Here is a 21,107-nt window from a genome sequence, read left to right on the forward strand (position 1 = left end):
GTTTGTATCATATCTATCTAATAGACTCCAATTTGTGCATGTAAATGGAGAGTCCTCTTCACACACTGAGGTTAATTATGGAGTTCCACAGGGTTCAGTGCTAGGACCAATTCAGTTTACACTATACATGCTTCCCTTAGGCAGCATCATTAGAAGACATAGCATACATTTTCACTGCTATGCAGATGACACCCAGCTCTATCTGTCCATGAAGCCAGATAACACACACCAATTAGTTAAACTGCAGGAATGTCTTAAAGACATAAAGACCTGGATGGCCGCTAACTTTCTGCTTCTTAATTCAGATAAAACTGAGGTTATTGTACTCGGCCCTGAAAAGCCTAGAAATATGGTATCTTTTTTTTTTTTTTTTTTTTTTGGAAGAAATATGGTATCTAACCAGATTCTTACTCTGGATGGCATTACCTTGGCCTCCAGTAACACTGTGAGGAACCTTGGAGTCATTTTTGACCAAGATATGTCCTTCAATGCTAATATTACAGAAATATGTACGGCTGCTTTCTTCAAGTTTTGCAGTATGTCCAAAATTAGAAATATCCTGTCACAGAGTGATGCGAAAAAACTAGTAAATGCATTACTTCTAGGCTGGACTACAGTAATTGGTTATTATCAGGTTGTCTGAAAAACGCAGTTTTGATAAAGTGGTATAGTTTGCATTGGCTCAGGTAAACCTGACCCCTCTTTTAGTTACACTACAATGAGTGTAGGCTGCTGGGGGATTCCCTTGGTGCACCTAGTGTTTCTTCTTTAGTCATCTTTTTCAGTTAATATGTGTTCACACACCTTTCTGCATTTAATCATTAGTTATTGTTAATCTCTGGCTCTTTTTAACAACATTTCTTTGTCCTGTCTTCATCTGCACACCTGCAACCGGTCACAGCAGATAGTCGCCCCTCAGAGATCCTGGTTCTATTAGAAGTTTATTCCTGTCACTGTCTCCAAAGCGCTTCCTAACAGGGGTCATATGGTTGTTGGAGTTTTCTCTGTTTTCTTTGTATTATTTACCTTAAAATATGAACTCCCTTGAGGCAGTTGTTGTTGTGATTTGGTACTATAAAAATACATTGGATTGAACTGAATCTTTTTCAAGATGAAACTTGCATTTATATGCAATGTATTTATTATCTATTTTTCAGCTCCACAAACATGGATGGCCCCAACAATTTGACTTCCATTATGAACAAGACCTGTGATCCAGTTGTCCCATCAGTTAACCCTTTCTTTATGCTGGTCTACAGTCTAGTGTTTGTGGTAAATTTTCAGTTTCCATTTTTTTTAGAAATTGGTATAAGGTTCTCTGTGCATCTACCAAAGTCCTGCCATTTCCATTTTCTCTGTGTCATTTCAGGTGGGTTTACTCCTTAATGGTTTCATCATGAAGTTTTACTGTTGTCGAGTTCGGCAGCAGGCATCAAGCAGCTTGATGGTGTACATGAAGAACCTGACAGCTGCTGACTTCCTGCTCTGCCTCTCTCTGCCTCTCCGCATCACCCACTATGCTAGCAGCTCTCTCATCATTCAGCAGCTGTACTGCACAGTTGGAGCTTATGCCCTGTTCCTCAACATGTACGCCAGCATCCTATTCATGGGGTACATTGCTGCCAACAGGTAAGGAACCTTTACTAATTTCAGACTGTATTTCTTGTCATCATTGTTAATTTCAAAGCCCAGACATCTCTCTAGAAGTCAATAATGTCTTCTGAAGATTTGGCACCACTGTGACTGATTAGTGAATTTTTCTACACCTTTCTTTCTATTCTCTCTCCAGGTATCTGAAGATAGTCCATCCTTCAAAAACTCACATTCTACAGAGAGTACGAACTGCCCACATCATCTCTGTGGTCACTTGGGTTTGTCTCATTATTCCAGCAGTCACCAGCAACAGCCTGTTTTTCATCACCCAGAAACACCTGAACGTCACCCCGAGACGCTGTCGTCCCCTGTTTAGTTCATTGGTCAGGCTGGTCCAAAAAATCGTCCATATCTTCTCTGTTATCATCTTCCTCTTAGTCTTCATATCCCTGGTCTTCTTCTATAACGGCATCTCCCGCAGGGTGTTGCAGGCACAGCAGACACAGCTGGCCTCCTCTGGCTCTGAGAAGCTGGTGAAGTCTCGCAGGAACATGTTGCTACTTGTCAGCATCTTCTGTGTGTGTTTTGTCCCCTATCACCTGTTTCGACTCCCCTATATTTTTCTGTCGGGAAACTGCTCTGCTGTTAAGGTGTTGTACTACCTGAAGGAGGCGGCCACCATAGTGTCAGTTTTCAACGTCTGCCTGGACCCTGTTGTTTACTTTTTCCTCTGTAAGACTTTTCAGGCCCAGGTGAATCGGAGTATGGCCTCCATAAGAGTCAACGTTCAATAAGCAAATGAGGAGAGTGTGACGTAGGCCAGTCCACTGGCTGTCACAAGAGTGACAGCATAAAGAAGGAGCTGGAGCTTTTCGAGAGTGAGATGAGACCAGTAAAACCAGTATCATGTATGCCAAGCCCTCACATACTAGAGAACTTTCTGTGGCGCTGAGAGATCAATGCAGAACAAATCAGCCCAAACACACTCCCACACAGAGAGCATCAGTTTATGTTGCCAACTTTCAGCTATTAGTCTGTGTCAGTTTTAGCAAACAGAAACGGAACCAGTCTGTGGTTAAATTTCTACAAACAATATCCAATGTGTGAAATCTGAATTTCAGTGTTTATGAACAAAAATATTTTAACATTTATATATAAAAACTGAAATGAAAATTACTGCTGAGAATTTCGTCCGCAGCAATTTTTATGATTCATGACGAGAAGCAAAACATAGGCAATGCCTCAAGAAGAAGAAAATATAAGGTTTCCAGCCTGTTTTGCTACTTTAATAATTTTTCATTTCTTATTTCGAAGTTTTGTTCTTTCGAGTAGAAAATAGTTTAAATCAAGACAAAACAAGTGTTCCTCTGCAACTAGGAGTCATAGCTCTACATTACTAGAGGGGGTCCACACAGGAATCCTTGGAGAGCAAGCAAAAGACTTCACCTGTGCCTTCAACACATTATAATACACATTTATGCAGGTCATGTTTAAATAGCAGTAGTATAAAATGCCCTTTCATACTGAGGGACACTCAGTTCCTGGTTAACAACTGAACCTTCTCCAAGATCTTCCCATATGGCGTGCAGTAAATGCAGTCTGAGTGCTCATGGCTTGCCCATCGTCAATCATGTCGGCCAGCCAACAGCTGTAACCGCTTTCTTTCTTCCTCGATAAGGCAGGTTCAAGCCAGCTCTGACCAGCAGAACTCTGTTGTCATGGTTCCTGTTTAATGTTATTGCTTGTCTAAATGAGTTGACTTATCAATTCATCTCTAAGGAGTTTTGAAGGATCCAATAAATGATCTAATGGTAGTGACCTATACCTTTAACAGATTGCAAAGCATTCTGGGTGAGCATGTTGAACAACAGAGACCAACACTGAGCTCTTTCTATAGTTATAAACCACAAAGTTTAAAGGTAACCAAACCGATTTACTGCACACATGGCTTAGCTTTTAACCTTTCTTCTTTCCACCTCACGCTAACACGTAGCTCAAACTATCTTTACTTCTGATTTGTCTTCTTTCAAATGTTTCGATGCTATAGTTCTTAAATCAATAAGTCGTTACCCTTCAGTTGTTCTGTGTTTTAAGAACAGTAAAGTGAGTCAGTTTCTTTGACGTGGACTGTTTTTTCAGCCTGCAGTTTGTCTGTGTAACAGATACTAACTCTAGCTCTGTGGTTGTTCAGTTTCCTGTTTCGAATCAAAACTTAGCTGCTCACATTTTACTGCAGGGTAAACTGTGTGGGTGTAGGTAAAATGTCCTATAAATGTCCTACACACACACCTACACACATTTCTACATTTTAAAGTAAACTAAATATATTCTATAACTTAAATACAGTTGGTACATTGCAATAAACCAACATGTATGAAAATCACATGTCAGCTTTAATTCTGTATAGACCGCAGAGTCCACAGATATACATGCACTGGAAGGCAATATGGCTGCTGTTACCAGTGCCAGTCCCTCTTCCCTCTTTAATGGTTTTATTTCAACCCTCAACACAGCCTGCTTCCTTTCAGCCAGACTCATAGTTCGAAGTGAAAGATGAACTGATAAAATCTTTATTAAGGTATTCAGTAATCATAACTGGGTGTTCAATGTATTTAAAGAGTCATTTAGAAAACTTTACCTGCTCTTTATCAGTTGAATTGACAGGACAACATTGGAGCTTGCATGAAGTTCAGATTTACAGCAAACATGAATGCACCAAAAATGAATGAACACTTGTGTGATCTTTGATGTTTTGTGTGTTTGTATGTTGCACTTCTTCCTGCACCGAGGGAATCACTTGATAAAACCTGTTACTGTGGATCATATTTAAGCCTCTTTGTGGCATTGCTCCACCAAATGATCATGCTACTTCACCAAATGTATAGATCTGTATTGTGAGCAACATGTGAGCTGAAATGAAATAATGTTCAGGGTTTATGCTCATATTTTAAGATTTACGATACATGTTAACAACTCATAAATTGTTAACAATCAGGAAGTGGTTTCAAAGTCTGAGACTGGGGTCAGACTCATTTTACATGGCGGGCCACATATAACCACATAAATATCTATGGTAGAAAGTGAAAAACAGAATTTCTTGTGGAATTTTTTCAACACCAAACACAACTGTAGACTTGGTCTCAAAGCATACTGAGAGACAGAGCTGTGCAGGAAGTGAGATTTTATCTTGGTGAAAGTAAAATTCATGATGTTTTTCAAATGTGGAGCCCAATTTTGATCTTCTGTTTCTGTTCAGGGAATTTTGGTCAGACAGTGATAAAAGGTTTGGGTAGTTTGACAGCATGTCCATGTACGTCTATCATGTCCATCTTTTTTCAGAGTCTGTGTACCTGCTCTTTAATCGTTTGCTGTTTTGGCTTTTTGGTGGTTGTTGATTCTGACGTTTCTGTGGATAACACGTGTCTATATTTAAATAACAGATCAGTGATACATCCTGTTAAACTAGATGTTCTTCCTCTCACCCCCAAAAGGTTCAACAATTCATAACTTTATAAATTCTGCTCTCAGCTTTGTCTCTAGTATCACTGAAATGCAGCCAGATGCTCATTTTATGTTTCCACTCGTTTCTTCACTTTTTTCCAACGTCCCACTCTGTCTTTGCATGTGATTGGCTGCATGGTGCGCCCATCAACATAAAGCCCCGCCCCTGCCTGCATGGATTCTCAGCAGGGCTGGAGATTCAGCTCCTACATACCTAATTAATGACTGACATTTGAAATTATCACAAAACAAAACAAGAGACGTACATATGTTACTTTTGAAAACAAAAGTCTGTGACTGTGGGTCAGCCGGATTGCCCGACACTCAAACACCCACCTGTTCCTCGGGTTTACTTCCTGAAAACCTCTGAAACGTCTGCTCATCTTTCCGGGTTTACGGAGCAGCACCAGCTATGGGAGCACAGAGAAAACCCAACACAGACCTCTAGCATGACCGGATTGGACTGCATGAACTGCGCTTCAGTAAAACAAAGAAAAGACAGGTGGCGTGATATTAGTGACACAGCCACAGACTTTGCTGAGAATCTCTTCTTTGATATCAGTTACCACACTAAACACTTCCTGCTGGATCTCTTTCAGATTAAAAGGTTATTTGAAATGAGGTGACTGCAATACTTTTAATGTGAAATTAAGAGAGGAAGTGCTGCGTTTTATTCTTTGCACTCTGACATTGTGTAAGAGCGGATGTGGTTTTTCCTGTAATAAATCAGTAAAATATTATTTTAAATGGGTAAAAAATATTAGTGCATATATGAAACAGTATCACCGTGTTACCGTTTAGAAATGTACTCTTCAAATAAAAAAATACTGAATTTGTTCTCTTTGTGTCGTGTTCAGTTGAATGTTGGTTTAAATGTTTTACACATCACTGAAACTTCGTTAAATTTACATTTTGTTTCATACATTTATTATTTAGTGTACACCAAGTAGGAAAGGAGTTACATGTTTACATTACCCACTAATGTAAACTGTTTCCAGATCTGTTCTCTCTTTTCAAAAAAGAAGCCCTAGTTTTGGTTCCTTTTCTTCTTGTTTGCATGTTTATTTCAGGACTTTTACAATACATTTTAAAAGTTGCCAAGTCATTTTTTTTCAAACCTGATATTTCTGACCAGATAAGGTGCTGTATTTCATTTAAGATTAAGCAGAAAATGTCAGGATAGGCTTTTATTTGTAGGCCTTCTTTTTGATATCAAAATCTGACAGTGACATCAAAAGCACTGTGGTGATTTGCTGCCACCTGCTGCCTGCTTCCTGTCACTGCTCAGGTTGTCCATCTCCCAGAGGAAACTGTGGAGCTACATCAGAAAACTAACTGTATGATATGGCCGTGATCCATGATGAGTCTTGGGTGGGCTGGCTCAGTAGTGTATATGGGGATTGTTGAGTGAAGACAAAGTCCTTCAGCCAGGTCAAGTCAGCATACTGGGGCAAACTGCAGATCCTTTGCCTGAATTCCTTCTACCTCTCGGAAAAAGGAAAAATCCACCGCCCATGGAGCTGATTCTGAAACTCCTCAAAATTTACAAAACAAAATCTGCTGGGTCCACTCTAGTCGGAGTCTGCTGTCCGGATCATGGATCCGGACAGCAGACTCCGACAGCAGACTCCATCAAAAAAACACCAAAACGTAACAAATAACCTAAACTGGGAAATAAAATAAAAAAGACACGTGACATACGTAACAGGAAATAAGTGCTGGTTAGCGGTGTGGCCATCATTTCCTGATCTGCAGCAGCACTGTTACACCAAGAGCACAAAACAACTGAAGCAGCTTTTCCTGCTCACTGAAACCTCCAGAAACACAGGTGAGTCCTGCTGGTTAATCATCCCTGAATCTTTTGTGCTCATGCTGAATTCATGCTTGACTTTAAAGATGACTTAACATTTCCTGACCTGGGGACCAGAAACACTTAAAATCAACTGCACACAGCTGCCTCAGCACCACTGCTGCCTCTATCAGGATGCATATGTAATGACACCATTACAAATTTCTCACTGACTAAGGCTTAGGTGCGTCCTGGTGCCACGTGGTGTAATAGTCATCCTTACACTTATATATGTGGTTCATAATGAACAGTCTGTCATTAGCCCATCATTACATTCAGTGCTGTGTGTTCAGTAATCCAATATTCATTCATTCTTCTGCTGCACAAAAGCGTTTCCTTCAAAAAATACATGTATGGTTATGCGAGCAGTGAACCTCAAAGCTCTGCTCATCTGTGCTGAGCAAAGTTGTAGAAAACGGTTTAACAGTTGAACCAATTTAATGCTGTTGTTACAGCCACACTGCAAAATGAGCTGTGGGAGTGTGGGGGGCAGGTGTAAAAGGCATGCAGTGCTTATTTATCACATGTTTCAACAACGATCAAGAAAAAACAGAGGTGGGGGAGGAGGACCAGGCGGCTGAGCCAAATTAGAAAACTCAATAATAAAACAAAACTGGTCTACAGCTTCTTGAAAGGTCATGTCTATCTACAACAAGTTCAGTCAAAACCATACAGATGTAGCATCAACCGCATAGGGTAGTGTTTCTAACATGTGTCTGTCTATGTGCTTTATATGTATAGAGTACCCTAGAATTAACCTACACACCTGCCCACAATAAAGACGCTACTAATACATAGAAAACAGGAGCTGCCCCCTTTGTAATGATCCCTGGTGAGTGATTGGTCACCTTTGTCCAGATCAACCAAATACGCATGTACCAGTCAATTTTGAGAGGTCTAGCAGGTGGAGGTTCGAGGCGCTAAACCTGGAAGACAAGAGAGTGACAGAACAACCAGCTGAATATAAAACTGGGTTCTGAAAACTAAGAAGGAGCTCCTGATGAGATTCATATCAACAAATTTAATCCTCATGGCATGCTGTCTAAAGCTACCTGCAGGATCTGAGAAAACAGTGAAATATTTAGCACTGTGCTGTTCTTAAAGAAGACATGAAACACTACACAGTTAAAGAGTAATTTAATCCATTGAGCCCTGCTCTTTATAAACTGACACAAAGTTTATGTTTAGCACCATCTTCTGTTGGTACAGAACATCATGTGGTTGGTTGGTTGTAGCTGATAGACTTACATTAGTTTATGTTAGCTAACTAGTGACCAAATCAATTACTCAGAGGAAAATAAGGAAACTAAAACTAACAATCAGTTTACAGGGATCACTTTAGTGCTGAAACAGTGAGTTTGATGTTCAGAAATATTCAGAAGATATAGTGTCCACTTTCATTGCCCGTCTCTTTAGCAGTAAGTAGCAGAAACATTCAGCCATAACTGAATTTAACTGACCAGAAGATGACATTTATCAAACTTTCTGAGGGATTTAGGGGATCTCAACATTATATTTAAAATTAGTTTGACTTTTGATTTACCTAAAATAATATGAAGGTGTATCCTATCAAAGAGAGATCTTAATGAAGGGGATTTATTTTTCAGCTCCAGAAACATGAATGAACCAATAAATGTGACAGATGGCCAGACCTGTGATTATGTCAACACATCAGTCAACTCTTTCTTTATTCTGGTCTACAGTCTGGTCTTTCTGGTGAGTTTTAAGTCTTCAGATTGTGCTCTGATGGAAACGAGGTTCTCTGTGCATCTACCAAAGTCCTGTCGTCCTCTCTGTGTCTCTACAGGTGGGTTTACCCCTTAATGGCTTCATCATGAAGTTTTACTTTTGTGGAGCTCGGCAGCAGGCATCAAGCAGCTTGATGGTCTACATGAAGAACCTGACAGCTGCTGACTTCCTGCTCTGCCTCTCTCTGCCACTGCGCATCAGCCACTATGCTAGCAGCTCTCTCATCATTCAGCAGCTCTACTGCAGCTTTGGGGCTTCTGCTTTCTTCCTCAACATGTATGCCAGCATCATATTTATGGGGTCCATTGCTGCTGACAGGTAAGGAACCTAGTAAAACCAGAATAATGTGTTAGTTATGAACCCTGTGCTCCAGATCAAAGTGTAGAAATCTCCTTTGGACTTAATAATTAATTGACCGGCCCACCAGGTATTAAAGCCATAAAGACTTTGAATGAAAACAAACCCTGTTGTGACAGTGATGTACAGTCTTGTTGGTATATGTATGATTTCTATACATTTTACATCACATACAAACTTTAGTTGTAACATTCAGATAATTATTTATTAAAAGCTAGATATTTTAAATAAGAATAAGAAAGAAAAGTATTTCTTTGTGCCCCCCTCTCCCTGTTAATGCCCTACCTGCCCCCCTGGCAACACTTTGCTAGATCCGCCCCTGCACAGTTACCAACTGTCAGCTACTTAGAAAAGGATCCTGGTGTTATTTGTCTCTCAGAAAAAGTTCATAACTTCCCTTCAACTCATTCATGTTAACTAAAAGGTAAACCTGTTTCTCCATCACCTGTTCAGCTCTGATGATTCAGTAAGGACATCTCCTGGTTTCATCTTCATGTTTCCCTCTCACCAGATAACCAAACCATATCATGACCAGCAGCTTTACAGCTGTGGCTCCAGCAAACATCAGCTGATACTAGAAATTAATATTAAATAAATTCTAGCAACAGCTGATCAAGCTTAAACGTGCTGCTGTTGTTTAGCGCGACCTCCGCCTGTTTCCCCGTTCTGGCGCAAAGTGCGCAAAACAAAAAATAGAGACGGGACCTGCGACAGAAAAGCCGATCAGCTGATCATTGATCAGTTTCATGATTGAAGTGGGAGAGGGAGGGGGAGAGAGTGAGAGTGAGAGTAGAAAAGGCAGCTGTGCAGCATAAAGACGCAGAATAACTCCAGCTTTGTGTCTTTTTCATTGTAGCTGAAGTCCGGGACAAACTGTGTTCCTTTTCAGCTCAATACCAAACGCGCCCGCCACGGATCTCTGCTCCTCCTGGCTTCCCTTTTGCTCACCACCTGCTGGCCTCTGTGGGAGCTCTGCCATAGCCACCACCAAACATCAGAGTTATTTTTACACATCGACCTGCATCTGGCCAATCCACCACCTTTCATTTTTTATACCGTTACAAAAACAACAACAACAACAAAAAGAAAAAAAGATTGGCCCATAATAAGCTATGTTGGCACCTCTGTAACAGCTTAATTAAGTTGTCTCCTGCCTCCTGTCTCTTCTCGCTAGGTATCTGAAAATTGTTCATACTTCACAAATGCACATGCTGCAGACAGTACAAGCAGCAAACATCATCTCCATGGTCACCTGGGTTTTTCTTCTGATTCCTGCCATCACCTACACCATCCTGTTCACCCAAGAACCTCTGAGTTCTACCCTGAGCCGCTGTGGTTCCCTCTTTAGTGCATCACTCAGCCTGGTCTTCAAAATAATTCACATCAGTTGCACTATCATCTTCCTCGTGGTCTTCATATCTTTGGTCTTCTTCTACTACAGTACCTCCCGCAGGGTGTTGAAGGCACAGCAGAGGCAGCTGGCCTCCTCTGAGAAGCTGGTGAAGTCTCGCAGGAACATGTTGGTGCTGGTCAGCATCTTCTGTGTTTGCTTTGTCCCCTATCACCTGGTTCGACTTCCCGACACTTTTCTTTTGAACAGCTGCTCTGTGGGGCCAATGTTGTTCTACCTGAAGCAGGCAGCCACCATGGTGTCAGTTTTCAATGTCTGCCTGGACCCTGTTGTTTACTTTTTCCTCAGTAAGACTCTTTCGGGCTCAAGTGAGAAAGGCGTCCAGGAGAGCCAACATTCAACAAACGGACAACAGGTCAAATTGGTGAGCTGTGAGGAAAACAATGCACTTTATTAAATGTGTGAAATGTGAGTTTTGTCTAAGATTCTGCTTTAATAGTTACACATGTCTGGATGACTGCATCACTTTTTAGCACTTTTTATTTTTGATAACAAAAAAATTAAATATAGCTAATATCTTCATTTCTTTTCCTTATAAAAAATCCAGCATTCACAACCATTTTTTGCTTTACTGACATCTTATTTCTCCATTTTGTTAATAAGAAATAAGAAATTTATAAATAATGATAAAATGAGAGTTGATGTGTTCACATGTTAAACTGGTGCTTTACGCAGTCTGGGAGCTGCTCCAGACTCCTTCACCTTGCTTCAGTAAGGCTTGTATCAACATTTTATGCACTATCAGTGCCCGAGGTTATAACAGGTATTAAAGGATTCTGGTTGTTTTGATTTTCATCGTCTGAGCAACTGAAACCAAAGCTGCTCTCCATCCATCCATTCGCTTCCGCTAATACTTTTCAGGGTCATGCTGCTGGAGCCTATCCCAGCTGTCATAGGGCGAGAGGCGGGGTACAGCCTGGACAGGTTGCCAGTCTGTCGCAGGGCTAACACACATCATTTTATTGGAGCTCAAACTCTCAGTCATGCCTCCATGCTGGTTGGGAACTGCAGAAACCCTTGCATTTGAACCCTTAAATGGCATTCATTACTTAATGACTTAATCAGTGTTTGGAACTCTCACTCAGTGTTGGCTCTCTCTGTGGTATTCTATCACTTCCTGTTCATGCTACAGTGCACTGTGCTGTTTTGTGTAGCTTTTGTGTGTACTTGTTTAATTAAAAACACTTTCAATTGAAATTAACTGCCCTTTATATTCACAGTACTTTTGTCTTTTATTTTAGTCTTTCGACATTTGCTAGCTTAGCTTAGTAATAAATTTATTTGTATTAAATGCAGCCTATTTGCAGCTCTGGAGGCCAGGATCACTGAATTGGCTCAGAAACCTGGAAATCCTGTAGGTAGCCTGTAGTTGGTAACTTTGCCACCATTAGCTTTCTCCCAGCAGAAACCAGGCTGGCTGGGTGATAGTGAGGAGGAGCTGAGTCCTAATTGGAAGTCCCCGATTCACTTCACCATGTTCATGTGTCTAATGATTTTTCCCCACTCTGCGACACACCAACTAAGGAACAACAACTGTGATTCTATTTTAAGAATCATGAAGTGAGAGACATCAGCACCCATCACCAATTGTCTTCCAGAGCAGGCGACACCTAACAGAAACCTGAAACTACTGGCTCTGGATAAATGTAGATTTAATAGAACAATAACTCCTGCTGGCAGTAATGACACCCAGTTACCTCAATTGGAGTCTAGGTATTGTTACAAGTTCAAATATTTTTTTTTTTTTTTTTTTAAATAAATAGGACAGGGGGAATGAATGAGAGAGAGAGGGGGGGAGAAAGAAAGAAAACCAAAGGGGAGAAGAGACGGTGAGAAGGGGGGGGAAGAGAGACAAAAAAAAAAAAAAAACTCCTGGGTCACCTGTATGGAGAAAAAAAACAAACAAACAAACAAACAAAAACAAACAGAGGAGACAGCAAACAACAAAGAGCAACATAATAATAGAGAAAACAAAGCACCATCACAATAAACTAGTCATAGATATCAGTATTTACTAAGTAATAAACGATATTGTGCAGCACGCAAGATAGACAGCGCACAGTGTGCTTTGAGGCAGCAGCCAAGAAAGCTTTAGTCCGCGTCTGTGAATACCCATGTGTGCATACCTGTGTGGATCAGCATGCTTGCATTCCAAAGGTTTCTCCATGTAATGATCTGCTAGGGAGTGTGGGGGGGCCACAGCCCCGTCCTCCAGGGTGTGAAGCGGGTATGGAGGAGATCAAAACTCCAGACATCCAGAGGACCCCAGAACACAAGAGACCAAGGAAGACCAACAGAGGAAAAAAAAAAAAAAAAAAAAGACAAAGGATGAACTGAAGCTCTGCCATCACGTAATGTCGCATACTGCTGTTTCTGATGTCATTTAGAAAAAAAAAAAAAAAAAAAAAAAAAAAAAAAACAAGTTCAAATATTGAGGGTGAGCACAAAAACAGCAATTGGTCCAGGAGAGTCGGTCAAACAATGATTTTAATGAACACACGCGTGGGGAGATGAACACTGCACACAGACAGCATCGATCAATCGATCACTGAACAGATGATGGATCAATAACTGCAGCTGGATTGTGTTTGTTCTCTTCATCAGATTCCTGTCAACTCAGAATCGACACAAACACAGTAAACAGACACATTAAACTGTCTGACAACAACAGGAAGATGACACATGTGGAGGAGGTTCAGTCATATCCTGATCATCTAGACAGATTTGATTATTTTTTTCAGCTGATGTGTAGTAATGGTCTGACTGGTCGCTGTTACTGGGAGGTCGAGTGGAAAGAAACAGTTGAGATATCAGTGAGTTACAGAAGAAAAGGAAACAGTTATGACTGCGTGTTTGGATGGAACGATCATTCCTGGAGTCTGATCTGCTCTGAATATGGTCCTCATTATGTGACATCCATCTCCTCCTCCTCCCCCTCCCCTGTCTCTAACAGAGTAGCAGTGTATGTGGACTGTCCTGCTGATCCACCTCCACACCTTCAACACCACATTCACTGAAACTCTTTATCCTGGGTTTGGGTTCAATCCTGGTTGCTCGGTGCGTCTGTGCAGAGTTGGGTGTAAAGAGTGTCTCCTGTTAGAGAAACACTCTGACTGCTGAACAGTTCTGTCTGTTTCACTCAGAAACACGTTTTCAGATTCATGGATTCAATCAGTTGATGTTTTCAACTGTTCTAAATGATTCCTTGTGAACTTCTTCCTCTTCAGTCCTTTAGCAAACAAACATGTTAACATGTAGATACTAGACTAAGATGAATATATCATCTGAATGCAGGGAATGTGAACTTTGATTTTTAGGAAATTAACATAATTCCTCTCATCATCTTATAATATTAGAATATTTCAAATCAATCCAATGTATTTGAAATGTCAGATATAAAATCGAGCACTTCACTCTCGCTCTGCAGGCCTACTTGTTGTTCCTAGAGTATTTAAAAGTAGAATGGGAGGGAGAGCCTTCAGTTTTCAGGCCCCTCTTCGGTGGAAACAGCTTCCAGTTTGGATTCAGGAGACAGACACTATCTCTACTTTTAAGATCAGGCTTCAAACTTTCCTTTTTGCTAGAGCATATAGTTAGGGCTGGACCAGGTGACCCTGAATCCTCCCTTAGTTATGCTGCAATAGGTGTAGACTGCTGGTGACTGAGTGTTTCTTCTTCATTCACCATGTTTGTATATACAACTCTCTGCCTTTAATTATGAGTTATTGTATTATTGTCTTTACCTTACAATATAACATGTGAATATAAAGCACCTTTAGCTGACTGCTGTGCTATAAGAATAAAATTAAACTGAAGGTAACACTGTAATATGTGTGTCTGTGTTTGTCTGTGTGTGTCCTGGAACTACCTGCTGTACTGTAAGACAAATATGAAAGCTACTGGACCAGTTCTAGGTTGGCAGGAGTGGTGGAGCAAAGCACCGTGTAAAGATCAGAACTGAAAACCTTTGAATGAAAAGTCGGCATCTTTAATAAAACACAAACAGGTCACACTTAACCGTCCATAGATTAAGATCATTTTAGTTATCCCAGCTTTGTTCTAAATGACACACCGAGGTTATTCTTTAAGCTTTAGTTCTTGATTTACAAATAAGATTGAAACTAAAACCTTCAGTTTCACAGTTTCACAACTTATTTAAGACAAACTGAGAGTCTGAGAGTCTAAAACCAGTCTGTTCTGCAGGGCAAATAAAGCCAACTTAGTGCTATGAGCTCAATGAATTTATGCCCACTACTGATCATGGTGAGCAGTTTCTGTCTTTGCTTGCAAGAATTCTAAATTGTTCTCAAACCCAATTTGGTGCTTAAACACAGAGTTCCTATAGAAAAATCTAATTTGGCTCAAAACAAGAAAATAATAATAATCATTAGCATATAACATGAGTCAATAGTTCAAATAATCACACTTTCAGTTCAGTTCTATGTCAGTGTGATCAGATCAAAGCACCCCTCCAATCCGGTCGTTAAGTCTGACGTCACTAGCCGTGTCTGGGCCTAAACTCCGCTGCAGGTCCATATATCAAACGATCACTATGGCATTACTGAGTTGAAAAACTGTCTAAAGTCTTTCATCTTTAATAAAATGATCAGCGTTCTGCTCTACCAGGTGTAACAATTGAGTTTAACATCCAGGCATCCATGAAAACTGAATTTATGACATTTAACGGAGTTAGAAGTTAGCAGGAAGTTAGCTCGCTAGCTTCTATCTAAATACAATATAGCATATCCTGACTGCGGGGTTTTGGAAACAAATTAAAACGTACAGCTCTGTTATCACTTCCAGCATAAATGAAGACAGAAAACTAAAGAGCAGTGACGTTTGTAGGGTTACTAAAGTTTGGTCAGCTGGTATATAATGATGTGCTAGCGACACAGCTATGTTAGGATAATATAAACAAGCTAACTTTTTTTCCACTCGACAAAAGTTAACGTGAGTGTTCTCAGTGGTCAGGAACAAATGTAATCGCATGGCAGGATGCTGTAAAAGGAACATGGGGGAACATGTTCCCTCTAAGCCTGAAGGAAAAAATAAGGAACACACACATGTAAAGGAAGCACTCAAAACGTGCGGCTATCCTAAATGGGCGTTCTTAAAGTCAGCAAAGAGGCACAGAAAAGAAGACCAGACACCAGCGAGGGAGGATAAGAAGGACAGACACAACAACATTGTCATCCCCTATGTAGCCGGTGTATCAGAAAAACTCAGGAGAGTTTTCTCCAAGCATGACATCCCGGTGCATTTCAGACCCAGCAACACGCTCAGACAAAAACTGGTTCACCCGAAAGATAAAACGCCAAAACACAGACTTAACAATGTGGTGTATGCTGTACAGTGCAGCGAGGAATGCCCAGACCTCTACATTGGAGAGACCAAACAGCCACTTCACAAGCGCATGGCACAACACAGAAGAGCCACCTCCACAGGACAAGACTCAGCAGTCCATCTGCATCTTAAGGATAAAGGACACTCTTTCGAGGATGCCAATGTTCACATTTTGGACAGAGAGGACAGATGGTTTGAAAGAGGAGTGAAAGAAGCCATCTATGTCCACTGTGAGCGACCATCTTTGAACAGAGGCGGGGTTTACGACACCAACTCTCTGCCATCTATAATCCAGTTTTGAGATCCCTTCCCAGACACCTTAACGCCCACTCACATCTTGGGCCATCTGACCTCAGGAATTCGCATGATAAGGTGGGGCCAGGTTTCACAATGAACTCACCCGAAACTCTGGCTGATTGGGGCCCACACCCAGTTTCACACCTTGGCTCAGGCGATTAGAGGATCATCAGGGGGTCCTTTTGTCCCTCCGTGGGGGGTCACTCCCACTAGGTTTATATCTGGGACTCTCCACCATTTGACCTTAGAACTGAAGAAGCTTCTCGGATGAGAGGTGAAACGTCTTCAAGTAACTTAAAGAAGTCCAGACGCTTTTCTATGCAAGCTCCTTTGACTACGATGACCTGGATGACTGAGAACCTTCACAGACATGCTGTAAAAGGACCAAACTTCAGCCAGGAGAACAACTGAGATGATCAATCCACAATACGAGGTTAGTCATTCATATACTGCTGCATGGGCTGGGCTGTAGTTACATCGTAAGGTTTTAAAAACTGAGCTTAAATAAATGATTAGCAGGGAGGTCAACAGTGATCACTGACTGTTTTAGGAGCTTTTTGAGATTAAATAGAAGAAAATACAAAACATTAAACATGTTAACAACACAAAAGCCATATTAAATGCAGACTACTTTAGGCCCGGAAGTAGGATTCCTCACGTCATCACTTAACGACCGGATGGCCAAACCCATCTGTTCTCTGATTGGATAGTTAAATTTGTGATTGACAAGACATTGGCCAATCAGATGAAAGGAAGAAAAAACGGGTCAAAATTCATACTTGTAACTTGATACTTGAGTGCAGAATTTGACATGTATTTTTTGGCTAAGTCCACACACAAATTCTTTTTACACATACAAATCCTGATTTACAAGTACAAAATATTTACGACCACAATTTGAGTCGGGAGATGGCAGGACTGGTTGCTTGTTTCCCAGAAAAGAGTCATAATAGTATTTGTTTTTGTTGTGGTATTATACTGTATTGCCCACTTACAGGGTCATCCTGTTTGTGAAGCAGATCACTGATTCACATTGAAGTTCAGCATGCTGGAACTTCTAATTTCAACTGCTGAAATGAATTAAATCTTTTAAAAGGTAGTCATTGTCCTGTACTTCCCGAAAGAAAGAAAAAACCAAAGAACACTAACAGAGGTCAGGTTGCCCAGGTGTTTGGCCTGGTCTATCAGAGATCCTGAGGGCAGCTGTGGATCATCCAGCAGGGGGCAGCCTTATAGCAATCGGAATATGAATGTGAGTGAATGTTAGATAACCAGCATTTATACAGAAGTAAAAGCTTAGAAAAAGTGTGTGTGTGTGTGTGAATAATGCAAGTGGTGTAACTTGCTTCATTCACCCACTCTGAGTAATGAGAAAAACGCTATATAAGAACCAGTCTGTTTGTTATTTACACAAATATCAAAGCTGAATCTCTCTCTATTCCACTTTTCTTAACACCTGCCATGATATTGAGAGAAGAGTAAGGTTGCTAGCATAGCTGAAGATTGAGGTGATGTTTGCATGCTGGTGCCTTTTAAGCTAATGTCAATTGGTAGGCCCATGAACCTGCTATACAGGAAGTCTGGTTCAGCTCCTTGAAGTTCTAATCCCTGATCCTATGAGTCGATGTGGGTGGGAGGACTCACACAGCATGACTGCCTTGACATCTGCGTGTCTTCCCTGCTCACCCTGATATAAAGAAATCTGAGTAGTCTCGCGGGTCAAATCGCATCAGTCACACCTACTATGGCAGCTCCCCTGTTGATCATGGCACTTTGTTTTTTATCTGACTTGGTTTCAGAGTCTGGACAGCAGGCCCCAAAGAAAGATATTACTTGGAAAGGCTAGAGCAACCTATTTGAGCTATTTGGACAAATATAGATTAATAGTTGTTTGTATATATATATATATATATATATATATATATATATATATATATATATATATATATATATATATATATATATATATAACAACACCCAGCACGCCCCTGCGGGCGGTTTATCCTTCAAGCTCGGGTCCTCTACCAGAGGCCTGGGAGCTTGAGGGTCCTCCGCAGTATCTTAGCTGTTCCCAGGACTGTGCTCTTCTGGACAGAGATCTCCGATGTTTTTCCCGGGATCTGCTGGAGCCACTCGCCTAGCTTGGGAGTCACCGCACCTAGTGCTCCGACTACCACGGGGACCACCGTTACCTTCACCCTCCACATCCTCTCGAGCTCTTCTCTGAGCCCTTGGTATTTCTCCAGCTTCTCGTGTTCCTTCTTCCTGATATTGCTGTCATTCGGAACAGCTACATCGATCACTACAGCCGTCTTCTTCTGTTTGTCTACCACCACTATGTCCGGTTGGTTTGCCACCACCATTTTGTCCGTCTGTATCTGGAAGTCCCACAGGATCTTAGCTCGGTCATTCTCCACCACCCTTGGGGGCATCTCCCATTTTGACCTCGGGACTTCCAGATTATACTCGGCACAGATGTTCCTGTACACTACGCCGGCCACTTGGTTATGGCGTTCCTTGTACAGTGGGGCAAAAAAGTATTTAGTCAGCCACCGATTGTGCAAGTTCCCCCACCTAAAATGATGACAGAGGTCAGTAATTTGCACCAGAGGTACACTTCAACTGTGAGAGACAGAATGTGAAAAAAAAAATCCATGAATCCACATGGTAGGATTTGTAAAGAATTTATTCGTAAATCAGGGTGGAAAATAAGTATTTGGTCAATAACAAAAATACAACTCAATACTTTGTAACATAACCTTTGTTGGCAATAACAGAGGTCAAACGTTTACTATAGGTCTTTACCAGGTTTGCACACACAGTAGCTGGTATTTTGGCCCATTCCTCCATGCAGATCTTCGAGAGCAGTGATGTTTTGGGGCTGTCGCCGAGCAACACGGACTTTCAACTCCCGCCACAGATTTTCTATGGGGTTGAGGTCTGGAGACTGGCTAGGCCACTCCAGGACTTTCAAATGCTTCTTACGGAGCCACTCCTTTGTTGCCCGGGCGGTGTGTTTTGGATCATTGTCATGTTGGAAGACCCAGCCTCGCTTCATCTTCAAAGTTCTCACTGATGGAAGGAAGTTTTGGCTCAAAATCTCACGATACATGGCCCCATTCATTCTGTCCTTAACACGGATCAGTCGTCCTGTCCCCTTGGCAGAAAAACAGCCCCATAGCATGATGTTTCCACCCCCATGCTTCACAGTAGGTATGGTGTTCTTGGGATGCAACTCAGTATTCTTCTTCCTCCAAACACGACGAGTTGAGTTTATACCAAAAAGTTCTACTTTGGTTTCATCTGACCACATGACATTCTCCCAATCCTCTGCTGTATCATCCATGTGCTCTCTGGCAAACTTCAGACGGGCCTGGACATGCACTGGCTTCAGCAGCGGAACACGTCTGGCACTGCGGGATTTGATTCCCTGCCGTTGTAGTGTGTTACTGATGGTGACCTTTGTTACTTTGGTCCCAGCTCTCTGCAGGTCATTCACCAGGTCCCCCCGTGTGGTTCTGGGATCTTTGCCCACCGTTCTCATGATCGTTTTGACCCCACGGGATGAGATCTTGCGTGGAGCCCCAGATCGAGGGAGATTATCAGTGGTCTTGTATGTCTTCCATTTTCTGATGATTGCTCCCACAGTTGATTTTTTCACACCAAGCTGCTTGCCTATTGTAGATTCACTCTTCCCAGTCTGGTGCAGGTCTACAATACTTTTCCTGGTGTCCTTCGAAAGCTCTTTGGTCTTGGCCATGGCGGAGTTTGGAGTCTGACTGTTTGAGGCTGTGGACAGGTGTCTTTTATACAGATGATGAGTTCAAACAGGTGCCATTCATACAGGTAACGAGTGGGGGACAGAAAAGCTTCTCACAGAAGACGTTACAGGTCTGTGAGAGCCAGAGATTTTCCATGTTTGAGGTGACCAAATACTTATTTTCCACCCTAATTTACGAATAAATTCTTTACAAATCCTACCATGTGAATTCATGGATTTTTTTTTCACATTCTGTCTCTCACAGTTGAAGTGTACCTCTGGTGCAAATTACTGACCTCTGTCATCATTTTAGGTGGGGGAACTTGCGCAATCGGTGGCTGACTAAATACTTTTTTGCCCCACTGTATAAATGGCTGAATTTCCATATTGCCAGCGCCCTGAAATTTTGCTAGCAGTTTTTACCAGAAGTCCCAACTGATTCTTATTCTTCACAGTCAAGGTATTGAACCAGGTAGCGATACAAAAACATAATGGATTACATAAACCTTCTATAAAACAAAGACAACATGTCAGATGAGACATTACTCCGCACAATCCCAATATCAGCAGTTTTAATACTAGTACAGTAATAGTAAACAAGAGGACTTCCCAAATCAATAATCATGTCTTTAGTTTTAGACACATTGAGTGAATAGAAGGACTCACCACACCAAGCCACAAAATCTGTCACCAGTCTTTCCATTTTATTATTATCTCATAACACTTGTTTCTTCAGCTACCATGTCTCATGTGGACTTTACAGTGTCTACAGTCTCAGATCAACACATCCCTGCCCTCCAGCACAATCAGCAGCAGGGGCAGCGACTCCTCAACAGCAACATTGTACCCTTTAGGTAAAACATAGAATATGCATGATTTGCATTGTTCCCACATAATGTCAGTGATCGTATGATTCAATTCCACATTAGATTCTTGATGAATGTAGGTTATTGTTATTCAGCCCTGTTCTAATGTGCCTCTTTATAACTTTGAGCATCTGCCCCTTCAAACATATCTGCACAGCCCTGAACCTAAGCCTGATATAAGCTGGTGAAATGTTAACTTATAACAAGGTGTTGTTGTTTATCCGGTTCTTCTCAGCTGTCCAGAGAACTGCAGAGATTGTCTTCCTCAAAGTCAAATATTTGAAATGGAGACAGCTTTAATGTGTCAAGGACATTATGTCATTACAACATGCCAAAGTGCAACAATAACATGTTTTCTCTAAAGTGAAGTATAACGAATTT

At 41.3% G+C, this 21,107-nt stretch overlaps 2 protein-coding genes across 2 annotated transcripts; both read left to right on the forward strand.

Annotated features, from left to right (window-relative positions):
• The first annotated feature begins 1,426 nt into the window (after positions 1–1,426).
• On the forward strand, positions 1,427–2,769 carry LOC101466025 (P2Y purinoceptor 14-like). The gene is made up of 2 exons (XM_004571570.6): positions 1,427–1,629; positions 1,790–2,769. Exons 1-2 carry the CDS (start codon positions 1,445–1,447, stop codon positions 2,385–2,387), a joined length of 783 nt encoding a protein of 260 aa, XP_004571627.2. The 5' UTR covers positions 1,427–1,444; the 3' UTR covers positions 2,388–2,769.
• Positions 2,770–8,560: 5,791 nt separating this feature from the next.
• On the forward strand, positions 8,561–10,857 carry LOC143414215 (P2Y purinoceptor 14-like). Its single transcript, XM_076878104.1, has 3 exons — positions 8,561–8,659; positions 8,751–9,010; positions 10,224–10,857. Exons 1-3 carry the CDS (start codon positions 8,561–8,563, stop codon positions 10,855–10,857), a joined length of 993 nt encoding a protein of 330 aa, XP_076734219.1.
• Positions 10,858–21,107: the final 10,250 nt, after the last annotated feature.

Source organism: Maylandia zebra, linkage group LG3 (genome assembly GCF_041146795.1).
Source record: "Maylandia zebra isolate NMK-2024a linkage group LG3, Mzebra_GT3a, whole genome shotgun sequence".
Taxonomy (NCBI): Eukaryota; Metazoa; Chordata; class Actinopteri; order Cichliformes; family Cichlidae; genus Maylandia; species Maylandia zebra.